Source organism: Pecten maximus, chromosome 14 (genome assembly GCF_902652985.1).
Source record: "Pecten maximus chromosome 14, xPecMax1.1, whole genome shotgun sequence".
Taxonomy (NCBI): Eukaryota; Metazoa; Mollusca; class Bivalvia; order Pectinida; family Pectinidae; genus Pecten; species Pecten maximus.
This window is the reverse complement of record NC_047028.1, coordinates 14,484,358-14,498,254: the sequence shown is the minus strand read 5'-3', so window position 1 is coordinate 14,498,254 and position 13,897 is coordinate 14,484,358. Positions and strand designations below refer to the sequence as shown.

At 36.4% G+C, this 13,897-nt stretch overlaps 1 protein-coding gene across 1 annotated transcript in view; it reads right to left on the bottom strand.

Moving 5' to 3' along the window:
- Positions 1–334: 334 nt before the first annotated feature.
- LOC117342381 (glutamate receptor-like) overlaps positions 335–13,897 on the bottom strand; it is a 28,758-nt gene continuing 15,195 nt past the window's right edge. Inside the window, exons 8-13 of the mRNA XM_033904533.1 lie at positions 12,956–13,047; positions 6,837–6,927; positions 6,223–6,550; positions 5,730–5,947; positions 5,055–5,320; positions 335–741 (exon numbers count right to left, since the gene is read on the bottom strand). Of these exons, the coding sequence (XP_033760424.1) occupies positions 438–741; positions 5,055–5,320; positions 5,730–5,947; positions 6,223–6,550; positions 6,837–6,927; positions 12,956–13,047 (1,299 nt within the window). The 3' untranslated portion in view covers positions 335–437. The remainder of the gene's footprint in view (positions 742–5,054; positions 5,321–5,729; positions 5,948–6,222; positions 6,551–6,836; positions 6,928–12,955; positions 13,048–13,897) is intronic.

Genomic DNA, 13,897 nt, shown 5'->3' with positions numbered 1-13,897 from the left:
AACTAAACCAAACCAATCAATCTTCTCCTAGGTAGTACTAAAATACAGATGTAAAAATCTTCACCAAAGTATTATGTAAAGTCGATATATCAGTATATGTTCGTCATGATGTATAGCTGGATTTACTACTCATTCCATAGGACGTATATGATCAAGATCCGATGTTTTTTTCATCAAACCGGTTGTTCAATATACTCCAAATAGAAAGATACCGAAGAATAAAAAAATCTCTTGTCCGCAATATACCTTAACTAAGTCGCTTTTTTTCAATGGGTATAGCAAGTCTTCGTTTTGTTTAACAAATATCTATCGGAAAGCAACTTCGAGGCAAAAATAAATGATGTTAATGATTTTAATGCAACACACAAAAATGTGAAACTCATACTTTGTAGATAATAGCTATCCAAATATTTGCACGTACAATAGCTCATAGTCACTTACTGAGAATTGGAAGCAATGTATTGAATATTACCATTCATCAACTTCGTCTGATTATCTGCGCTATATTGTTTTGAACTCTGACAAGGAACTCTGGTCTGGTACCAAAACACAACCTTTTCTATGATGATTATTAGTGTTGCTAGAGCCAGTCCAATACCAATAAGATAAAACGCACTTTGGACATCTATCAACGTAATTGTCTTGGCGGATGTCACCAACTCGCCGTCACAAAAGTTTCTCTGGGGCCACCAGCGGGATTTCCATATGTGTAATAACCCACTCTCGTGTATATGCAGTAATCTAAAAAAAAATGAAAGAAAAACAAGCCGATTATCAAAATACTAAGGATTCCTATATTATCGGTGAACAATCGCGGAATGAAACTTATTCCTTATTCTAAGAAATGCTAATTTCCTCTGATATTGCCATATCTCATGAACACTTGTTGACAAATGAAGACGGTTGGTTAACAAACATGATCATACAGCATGCACTATACAAATGCATCTAGTACACAGAGAAAGTTATGAAATTATTGGCATTGATACAACGTTAAACAATACAAAACAAAACCCATGTGAAATACATTTTCTTTCATGCGTAGATGTTTCAACATTTTTTTTATATCTCCTTTGAAACCCCCAACTCTATTTTGTTGAAAGTTTGCAGGCGTCTATAACATTAGATGAACGAAAGTAGTGAATATATGGTCAATCCATGGGGTGAAATTGGCTGAGAATTTGAAATAAAAATATATCTTATTGATATCTAGATATGGTAGAAACAACTATTCGTTATAGATGCAACTGTCAAGGTGATTTACCAAAGTTTCATGACCCTGTGGTCTCCTGGGAGCGTGTGGATTCGTTAAATGTTGACCTACATTGTATGAACGGCTATCTGCAAAAGATGCTTGCAAATGGCAGTGTAACCTGACTAAAACACACCGTCGAAGACAAACAAGGACACCCCAACAGGTCACATTTTACTGATAACGGACCAAACCACTCATTCAACTCCCTAAGATGCAGTAAGCAAGACAGCAAATGTCATGTTAAGCTCACCTGGACCGAATGTCCGGTGAGCTGATGTCGTGTTCGTCGTCCGTCTGTCAATTTTTTTTTTATAAATCGCAACTTGTCCTGAACGCCTAAATGGATTTTGATGAAATTTGGTCTGGAGCATTATTGGACAAAGGGATAAAAACACACATACGCACTCAACACAGGCATGCATGTCGCACGCACGGGAGGCCGTCCTTAAATGACCTTATGACGTTAAACAAAATAAACCAAACCAGCCCTATCAACGGTTAAGGTCATTAAAGGACGACTTTTCGTGCGTGCGATATGCATGGCTGTGGTGAGTGCGTATGTGTGTTTTGGGAGGCTGCGGTATGTTTGTGTATAGCGGTATATTGAGGTAAATCCTTTAAATTGCTACTAGTTTAAACCAATGAGATATCCACCCAATAACCATATATAACATTGCTGGACATCAAAAGATAAACACAATCCTGTAATAAATATAGGCCCGGGGTCTTTCCCCAACCCTAGGGACTAAGTTTCTTTGATATATCTTTGAAACCATTTAGATCCCCATCCTATAACCATATACATCATTGATGGGCATAGAGAGATAGAACACAAATCATGATGTAAAAATAGGCCCTGGGGTCTTTTCCCACCCCTAGGGGCTTAAGTTTCTTGGTTATATTTTTGAAACCGTCCCATCCCCATAGCCTTTTATCGCATTATTTGACATGAACAAATATAGATATTAACAACAAATTGAACATGAACATTATTTTGACGTTTGGTCAAATCCAACAAGGTGAGCGATACATGCTCTCTGAGCCTCTTGTTATAGCCTCTAGTATGTCTGAAAACTAAGATCCCATATCTAGTCGCCCTGTGAGGAAGGCATTGGGTTCTGTCCCCTGGCCGAGACATACCAGAGTCTTTAACAAGAGGCCCAGAGGGCCTGTATCGCTCACCTGGATTTCATGAGATATGAAACAAGAATGATGATTAAGTATATTTGTCACTGGTATTGCTATGTCAATATATTATAGGCATTCATTTTATGGGTATGTGAGATTTTTATGCCAAAAAATGCATTAATCCATGAAATGAAACCGACTCTTGGCGCTACCCCATAGGGATGCTACCACACAAATATGAGTGATATCCATGGCTTAGCTTCAGAAAAGAAGTTGTTTAAACCAATTGACCCCTTTTGACCCCGCCCTCTGCACCCCTGGGGGTCAGTTCCTTCTTTTATAAAATTTTGAATCCTTACCCAAAAGGATGCTACCAGTCAAATATGAGCTGTTTCAGAGAAGAAGAAGTTCATATCAATTTAGCCAAATTGACCCCTTTTGGCCCCACCCCTCAGCCCCCTGGTGGGGTCAACCCTAAAATTTGTACAATTTTGAATCCCCACCCCATGACCATGCTACCATACAAATGAGAGTGATAGCCATTGCTTAGTTTCAGAGAAGATGTTTATATCAATTTAACCAAATTGACCCCTTTTGGCCCCAACCCTCAGCTCCAAGGGGGTTGGCCCCGTCATTTGTTTAATTTTGAATCCTTAACCCAAGGGAATCCTTAACTCAAGGGAATGCTACCAGTCAAATATTAGAGATATCCATTGCATAGTTTCAGAGAAAAAGTTGTTTATGTCAATTCTGCCAAAATGACCCCTTTTGGCCCCGCCTCTCAGCCCCAAGGGAGGTCAGGATCAGCCCCACTATTTGTACAATTTTGAATCCGAACCCCAAAGGGATGCTCACAGTCAAATATGAGCAATATCTATTGCTTGGTTTCAGAGGAGAAGTTGTTCCTATCAATTTAGCCAAATTGACCCCTCTTGGCCCCGCCCCTCAGGCCCCCGTGGGGTCAGCCTCACCATTTGTACAATTTTGAATCCCCACCCAATAGTGATGCTACCAGGCAAATATGAGCAATATCCATTGCTCGGTTTCAGAGAAGAAGTCGTTTATATCAATATAGCCCAATTGACCACATTTGGCCCCGCCCCTCAGGCCCCAAGGGGGTCAGCCCCATCATTTGTACGATTTTGAATCTCCATCCCATAGGGATGCTACCAGGCAAATATGAGCAATATCCATTGCTTGGTTTCAGAGAAGAAGTCGTTTATATCAATATAGCCCAATTGACCCCTCTTGGCCCCGCCCCTCAGGCCCCCGTGGGGTCAGCCTCACCATTTGTACAATTTTGAGTCCCCTCCCAATAGTGATGCTACCAGGCAAATGTGAGCAATATCCATTGCTCGGTTTCAGAGAAGAAGTCGTTTATATCAATATAGCCCAATTGACCAATTTTGGCCCTGCCCCTCAGGCCCCCAGGGGGTTAGCCCCATCATTTGTACAATTTTGAATCCCCACCCCATAGTGATGCTACCAGGCAAATATGAGCGATATCCATTGCTTGGTTTCAGAGAAGTCGTTAATATCAATAAAGGTATATTGACCCATTTTGGCCCCGCCCCTCAGGCCCCCAGGGGGTCAGCCCCACCATTTGTACAATTTTGAGTCCTTACCCCATAGTGATACTACCAGGCAAATAGGAGCAATATCCTTTGCTTGGTTTCAGAGAAGAAGTCGTTTATATTAATAGAGCCAAATTGACCCCTTTGGGCCCCGCCCCTCAAACCCCTGGGGGGTCAGCCCCACCATTTGTACAATTTTTAGTCCATACCCCATAGGGATGCTTCTGACAAAATTTGGTCAAATTCTGATAAGTGGTTATGGAGAAGAAGTCAATTGTTGACGGACGGACGGACGACAGACGACGGACGCAACGGTATGGCATAAGCTCACCTTGGTCCTTCGGACCAGGTGAGCTAAAAATGGTAGTTGCTGCTCCTGCTTAGCGCTCAGCATATTTGGAGTGGGACGACTGGTTCGCCCGTTGTCAGTATAATGTGACCGGGTGGGGTGTCCTCGGCAGTATGCTTCAGTGAGGTAGCACTATAAATCGGCAAAAGTTCCGGCCTATCACAAGGAGACTTAACAAGAACATACCGCAGCCTCCCAAAACACACATACGCACTCACCACACGCATGCATTTCGCACGCACGGGAGGCCGTCCTTAAATGACCTTAGCAGTTAATAGGACGTTAAACAAAATAAACCAAACCAAACCAAACCCTGGACAGGGATATCCGCAGTTTTACCGGGGTGAATTTTCTTATCTCACCCTAGGGAGAAGAAGTATTGATTATCAGAGTTAACAGAGTGTTTGGTGTTCTTTTTGACAAGCTAATCGGAACTATATTTTGTATGAAATCAACATCGTAAGGTGTAAAGCGTCTGCTGCAGCCTTATCACAAGTCATCCATCGTCCGAAAAATAATCATTCACCCCTTTTTGGGATGAGATAGGGGGATATCAACCCTCGGGGGGAGATCCTATCTCACCCCAAAAGGAGTGAAAGATTATATTAATCCTTCTACGACTCATCAAGAGGGAAAACGAACGTCACAAATTTCCATATATTCTCCATTATTAGGTATTCGTAGTGGGAGTATAGTTTAAGTATGGTTAAACTATCTGAATCAACATCGTGTCTAGTGTTTTACTTACTCGTCTGAAAACATTTTTGTATAAGGCGAGAAGTTAGGAAGTCCAAACGCGTATTGCAAGGGCATGAATTCGTCATCCGATATCAGAAGAGAACATTCTTTTGCCATCTTTATTTCCATTTGCGTCTTATCCCCGATGTAGGCATATCCCCCTCCAAGCACCTTTGTAAAGTGTTCACTAGATTGTGAACTCAAGATACTGGCATCTGAGGAATTGAACTCCAACATCTTTGCCCATACCTTCATTAAATCGGGGGCGCGAGTCTCCTGGCAACATTAAAGAAACTATTATGATCATTAATGCATCCACAAAGTATACATTCTACTATCTGTGTATTGCATGACTGTCATATTTCATTTAGATGACATTATTATATAAAATTCGATTTAAATTAATAATATCAATGAGGCATTGATGTCCATCTAGATTTGATAATTCCTCAATTACGATAATTCATTTTAGCAGATAGCTAAATTTGGTAGAAATATCCATTTTTCCGAACAGCTCCGTCATGCTATTAGTAGCGTTACACGTAATAGAAAACGAAACGAGTCAAACTAGACCCCTTGTGAGACGGGAATGTTCGGAAGAACCATTAGGTTTCAACAATATAAAATTGTTAAAGCTATCGCGGGATATAATACCTTTACGTTTCAGTTTTACAGGTATATTTACGTTAAATGCTGTGATCCATGAACTCCCCCCAATGGTGCCCCAGCGGTAATTGTCCTGCTGGAGCATGCCCACCACAGTAGAGAAGGGTGGCTTATCCTTGTTGACAGTGAGAAAGGCAATAAGGTTGCCACTATATGTTGCCATCATAATGATACAGAAAAGCCACCAGGAGCTGAGCAACGTTCGACCAGTCTGTGATCGTGGAAGGTGTTCTCCCCCTAAAAATATCATCTTTTATTTATAAAAATGACAAGTATTCAAGGGTGCGTTGTATTTGAAAGTGATGCTGAATAAGGGTAAAATTAATATATAGAAGCAATAAACTTTTCTCAAAATTGATTTTTTTTTCAAGTTCTTATCGCTGTTAAAAGTAATCCATAGACTTAGACACACAATTACTTTGATACATGAAGAAGAGCAGGTGGGTATATAACATGTTTTAAATCAGAGCTATGTGGTCGTTTCAAACCGACTTAAAGTCATGTGGTCATACCTTGTGTAAGAAGGGCCCCATACATATACCAAAACGCGTCCTGGTAGGTGTGTAAGCCACTTTTCCCTTCTCGCTCGTCATCTCCAACGTAAAACGGACTGAATCGCTCGAACAGAAAAAGCAGCAGAGACACCACTGGGAGTGAAATGCAAACACATAACAGCAGTTCTTCACTAAACGGATCTATTAGAGTCCGCCATTTTGTTAGATTTGGATCTTTTTTCTTCATTAGAATTGTGGTGTAGTCTATATAAAATGAGTAGGTGAAATCCATTACTTCCTCACGCTTGGCCTGTGTAGATAGTGGGGCAGCTACGATATCGATTTCCTGTAACGCAAAATTGAACAAAACTCGTAAATACTTAAAAACAGCTGTGGGCGTGTTGTTCTAGCGTTGTTTGGTCATAAATGGTTATTGCATTCAATAGTATATACCACAATACGACACAAAACAAATCCGAGGCATATTCAAAATGGAATAAAAGGAAGATTGTTTTCATAGTGAGTCAGAGCCTGGAGGAACGATTGTCCCGAAACGATACCGTCTATTTTGTTCCGTGGCGAGACTGCTTTGGTTGTTTGTATTTCTACACTGAAAACAAATCACTGCTTACCCTTCTGGCTAATTGTCCTACCATGCCAGTCCATGTACCATTGGAATTAATCACTCCCCACTGTCCATCAGGAGGAACATCAACCACAAATCTTCAATTGTAAAGTACTTTGGTCAAATAGTTGTATGCATATTGAAAAATACCAAGGTTGCTAAGGCAGCTCTTCGCCTACACCAAAACGATAGTAAAATGCCATATTACGATTTTAAAACATTAATACTTAACGTGACTTAATTGAACTTGTTAAAACATTGGTCACAAACAGTAATCATACTACGCGATGTAAAACCCCTTACCCTCGTATTTGCGGAGTTATTTCCCTTTGATCATTTTACTTGTCCGGACCATAACTCCAATACTACTCGACCCAGGCTCTCCATACTTGACACAAATATACATCGTGATGAGCCGGAGTGTCTCATACCAAAATCATGCCCCTTACCCCCTTATTTGTGGAGTTATTCCCCTTTAATGATTTTACTTCGGGCACATATGGTGTTGAGCTCTCCATACTTAACACAAATATACATATAGATGAGCCGGAGTGTCACATACCAAAATTATGCCCCTTCAATTTCAATTTCAACATATTTTATTGACATGATGTTAAGTCAATAGGATTGGACATCAGGTATAGCCTATCTTAGTCCTTTCCTTATAATTAACAGATGGTAAACAAACATAGACCTATATACATATATGGAAGGTTGGTGAGGGTATCAGGGGAGGTAATTCCTTAATAATTACAAGGATTTATTAATTTTAACATTATATAGTAGCCCTTAGGATATTTAGTTTAGCTAATTGTTTTATTATTTACTAAATGAATATTCAAACGTAGTGTATTTTGTAAAGTAGGTGTATCTATATGATGATATTGAGTTTATTCCCCCAACAGATACAGGCCATAAAGTCCATATGTTTAACACACAAGCCATCCACTGAAGAGGATCAAAATTCAATTTCATTCCATAGAGACATATTAAGTTAGTAGAGTTACACCAACTCTTGAAAATAAAATGATTGTTTCAAAAAGACCTTTATAGGAAGTACCTCACTTACATATAAGCACAAACAAATAAGGTTATAGATAAAATAGATTAACAGAAGATAAATTGTTAATAGACTGCCCAGAGTTCATTATTACATTAATCAAGTATATTTGGTAATCAAGAATAAATAGACATTGTTCACTCAATTTCATATTTCAGATTCTAAACATGTATTTAGATGTCTATTTAATTATATTGCTGTATAATTGGAGTCACCAGGGGTTAAAAAGAAATATTAAAAATATTAGATCATTATACATCAGACATGATTTCAAAATCTCTTTGATTGCAGGATGAAATTTGAGACATGTGTCAGGATGCTAAAATTTTGAATATTATTACAAAGAGTACATCCATTGACAATGACATTGGTACATAAATGATTATGATGTGGATGATTTAAATGTTGTATAAGTACTAGACGAGGATTTTGAAATAAATTACATTCAAAGAAATAATGTGATATAGTTTCAACAGATTGATTGCATTGACACAGGAGATTCAATTAGATGATCATTAAAACGGTCGTAATTTAGATTACTTACGTTGTTTCTTAATTGGCATAGAATAATGTTGATATCACGCCGGCCAGAATATTTAAATACATCGGTTGTAGTGGATATAATATGGTGATTGTTATTTAAAAGTTTTTTAAATTGATAAGTGGAGTGAATATTACTGATTTCAGGAGCGAGTCTATTCATTTCATTTAACATGGATGGGAAAAAACTTTCAAAATAAGTTACTGTACGACATAAAGGGGGGTCAAATAATCGAACTGTACGGAGTGGATATCTAACTAAGGTTTCATCATGAATATATGGTTCAATAATTTCTCTTAAGTAATCTGGGGTTTCATTATTTAATATTTTGAACATTAAGATAAGTTTGTGTTTTTGCCTTCTGCAACTCAATGATTCCCACCCTAATTCTGTATATAGTTTTTCATGTGAAGTACCTTTGCGTAAACCAGTAATTAATCTAGCAGCATCTAGTTGAATTGATTCTAAGAGATTTTTTTGTATTTGTGAACAGTTATCCCAAACAACATCGGCATATTCAATAATTGGCCTAATGTAGGATGTATATATGGTTGTTAGAGACTTCCTATCAATTTTAGTTTTTAATAATCTTAAAATGTTTATTCTTTTTGAAGCTTTATCATATATATTAGAAATGTGTTGGTTCCACTTGGCATCATCACTGAGTGTTAGACCAAGGTGTGTATGTAATTTATTTTCAGTAACTGGATCATCATAAAAATTTACAGCAGGGTGATCTTTATTATTTTTTTCTAGAAAATATAACTGATTCTGTCTTAGCAGGATTAAATTTAATATCCCATTTATTAGCCCATTGTTTGATATTAATTAAATCATTAGTGAGACTTTGAGCTATTTCAATAGGGTTATTATCACATGTACCATACAGAGATGTGTCATCTGCAAATAGTTTTATCTTATTAGAAACACAGTCAACAATATCATTAATATAGATTAAAACATCAGTGGTCCGAGGACTGAGCCTTGAGGAACCCCAGCTTGAACAGGGTCAAATGTCGATACAAAACCTTCAGTTTGAACTCTCTGTTTTCTGTGTAATAAATTGTTTTTAAACCAGTTTAAATGATTACCTTTAATACCATATAATTCCAGCTTGTAAAGCAGACCATCATGCCAAACCCTGTCAAATGCCTTACTAATATCACAAAATATGTATCTAATTTCTTTGTTTTGATCAAGACATTTAACAATGGTATGGTAGATAGACAATAATTGATTTACAGTAGAGTCATTGGGTGTAAAGCCAGACTGATGTTTAGTGATAATTTTATAAGTGGTGAGGTAATTATATAAGTATTTAAAAATAATCTTTTCTAACATTTTACTAAAACATGATGTTACAGAAATTGGTCTATAGTTAGATACCTCATTGACTAATCCTTTACCTTTAAAGATAGCATTAATATTTGCCATTTTCCAGCTAAGTGGGATTACACCTGTTTCAAGAGTTTTGTTGAATAAAAGAGTAAGAGGTACATATATAGATGATAGTAGATTTTTTATGACTTAAGGAATCATATTGTCTGGTCCAGCAGGTTTGTTACTATTTAAGAGGAGTAACTGATCTTTTACATCCTGCTGTGTTATAATAATGTTGTCAATGGAATGGGGGGAATTCTGGATAATTTCTGGAATTGGACCAGTATTTGCTGATGTTGTTGATATGGAAACAAAATATTTATTTAAACAATCGGCTTTGTCAAATGGATGTTGTATAAAAGTGTTGTTGTGTAATAGTGGGGGAATAGATGTAGATTTATTATTAATATTAAGGACATTTCTTGCAATTTTCCACCATTTATTGGGGGAATAGATTTATCAGAAAGTGACTGTTGTAAATTTTCAATGTGTTTTTTGCTTCTCTTATCTTAGTAATAATTTCATTTCTCTTAATTCTATAATTTTCCCAATGGTGCATGGAATTAGTAGTTTTTGCTTTCCTATGAACTCTATTTCTTTGTCTTATAAGTAATCTGATATCATTAGTCATCCATTTCTTATCATTTGGTCTAACTGTAACATATTTACTTGGTACACATTCACTGATTAAATCGTTTACAGTATTACATAATATATTATTAAATTCATTCGTATCATGTATATTGATTAAATTATCCCAATCCTTCTCTAAAATATGTCTGTTCATCTTATCAAAATCAGCATCTTGATATATAAGATTTTTTTACGATAAGATTGTTTTTTGAAAACTGAATAGGAGATAGTGAATTGAACCAGTGAATGGTCACTACATATTGGAGGAAGTACTAATGCATTTTTAATCAGACTTGTATTATTAGTAAAAACAATATCAATTGAAGTTGATGAAGTTGGGGTGATACGAGTATGCCCCTTACCCCCTTATTAGCGAAGTTCTTGCCCTTTGATGATTTTACTTATCCGGACCGTAACTTCAATACTACCCGACCCAGGCTCTGTATATTCTGTATATAAACATGTGAAATAATTTTTGTGTTGTTGTGTCTAAACCTAGGTTTCCCATATTTGCAACATATATACAACTCATCATTTAAAGTTGCCCTTCGGTTTCAACTACACACCATTATGTGTATCAATATCTCCTTCCAACTTTCCAACAATGATACTTCATTTTAAAGCATTACAGCCTGTGAAACTACCCCTTCCAAGTGTCAAATATTGCGGCGGGCGTATGTTGTGGGCCTCCTACGGGCCCTTGTTAAAGGGTATTTTTGGGACCGTTATGCACACAATTGTGAACTACCTAAAAACTGTTTGTCTGTGTCCCAAAATTTGAGTAATATTTATTTATGTTTTTTTACATGTTTCGTTTGTTTGAAGTCGATTCGTCATTTGCACTTTTTTACAACGAAAAATGTGCGTTTATATTCAAATAAATGATTTCCAGGTTGGTAAAAAATGGGTATTATCTTTTAGAATGTCATGTATATCCCCCCTTTCCTTAAAGCCCCAAGGTACTTAGTTGTTACATTCTTATACGCCCATCAACACTGCAAAGTTAATTAAGGCAAAAAGCGAGTTAAAATGGACATTAACAAAACATTAAACAAATGAATTACTTTCAAAATGAAAACACATTGGTACACTCACCTATAGAATTTAAAATGAAAATTGTGAGACATCTATTAATGGCACATGCGGAAACAATTAACGTAAACTATCTCCGCTAAAAAGCACAAAAGAGGGATTTTGTAAATAGTAAAGACAGAAAAAGTATTTGGTTATTATTTTCACATGTTCCCGGAAAAATGATATTGATTAAGAACGTCCGTCACTAAAGACGCATTCAAAAGTCTATTAAGATACACGTACGTAAAGAGTACTAAACATACATGAATACATGTCACCAAGTTAATCTGGTTATACTTCCCTGCGTTTCTCTGACAAAAAAAACGTAAATTAACTTTAGCCACATAGTTGCCTTGAATCAGTCATATACCTCTATTTCAAAAATTCTACATCATTATCAAAATGGATTGAACAACAGACATTCTGTTTAAGTTCTCTTCAATTAATTGAATGAGTGTATAACATAGCATAACGTTATCCATTATTTCTTATTCTACCATGTTTGCTATACAACACCGGTTTTGATTGTTTTTAAACCATGTATCATTTGCCAGTAATGCACGCTCGTGAGTCACTACTATTACAATGTTATGTATCTACAGTAATATTCATCAATTGATAACATGGTTACTGTAGCCGAGTGGGCTAATGGGTTAGTCTCTCCTCAACCTTTTATCACGACGCGAGTTCGAATCCTACGTATGCCGCTTTTCTTTTTTTTAATTTTCAAAATCAAAGCCATATGATATATGTTCTTGATTGTAGTACTGTAGTGCCTGTAAAGAAATGCATATTTTATCAACAAAATAATGCAATACTCATGAAATAGATTATAAGGTTTTCCCGGGGTTTCTGTGCCGTTTTTCTATTAGAAAGAGGTAGATCTCAGAACTAAACATTACATGGTAGAATAGAAATAATCAACTTTGACTCGTGTATTGTTGCAGTATATACAACTCGGACTCGGATATTTTGCAATTATAATTATTAACTCGGGCCTGCGGCCTTCGTTATTAATTTTATTGCAAAATATCCTCGTCCTCGTTGTATATCCTGCAACAATACACGAGTCATCGTTAATTATTTCCAAATGATTTTGAATTTCAATTCGAAAATATGAAATATTACACATGATATATTCAATACGATATAAGAGTTTGAAAGCAAGGATAATATTTTCGAGTTGTATAGTTAGAAATGCTGCAGTCTATGTATGGCCTGTAATCAAGTGGTCCATTTTTCTTCTGTTGAACTGACTGAATGAGGAATAAAACATATTCCCTGAAATGATTTGTTTTTTTTTTCCAAATGAACGTTTGCAGATTTGGTTAAAGCAGGTACATCATTGAAGAGATTATTGTACTACATTGTGATTGTAAACATTACAATCCTCTTGCCTTGATCATTCACATGACATCGCAAATTACGTAATACTAACGTGAAATTAAGACTTGTCGCCATGTGATCTAACAGGTCGAAACACAGTCCAGAGTAAGTGTTGTTTGGGAAGGCAATGACAAACGGAGCCCACTAAAAATAATACAAATACAACGGTAAAGTATAATCATATGATTAAATGATTAAAACCATGTTTTTACGTTTGAAAAATGAAAGTGTTTGAAATTTGTTATTACAACAGCAAAGGTCGCAATCATATAGTCTACAAGTACAGTATACTAATGGCCTCTTATTACTACAGCATTATGGAACGTAATGATTCTTCAAAACAACCACCTAAAATTGACATTTTTAATACACGGTTCTTCAATACGGTCCATGATAGTATATAAGTATACTACTTTTAAATGTCCATTAACACATAACACATAGGGGAGTAATTAGGTAACAAAATAGTTAAAGAAAAAAAAAGACAGGTGTCGACAAACAATATCACAAAAAGTCAAAACCTTATATATATAAAAATGTTATTTTTTTATCGAGGCATTGCCATTCTCATATATCATGAGCAGGAAACATAGATGGCATTAAAATTACATCGCGAAAATAAAACTGGTATAGTGTGCGTGAACACTACGCGCTCATGTTTACTAAGCAGTCTTTGCCATTTGTATCACCAGCCGATCGTTTTACTCACTGAACTGAAAAATTTATGGAACATTTTACGAGTGGTAATAACACAAACCGATAAACACGCGTCCACTCTATAATTAAATTACTATACAACCGACACACTATTTTAGCGTACTTGTTTAAAACTCTATTCATCAACTGTTCTGAGCCAGATCCTTAACACTGTTGATATTGATAAGCTATAAAACGGCCTGCTGAGTATAATCACCGAGTCAATTCTGTAATTGAAGTACAATGTATTATGCTAGTCTAGACATGCTGTTTAAGTTGTTATCCGCAGGCTTGTCAG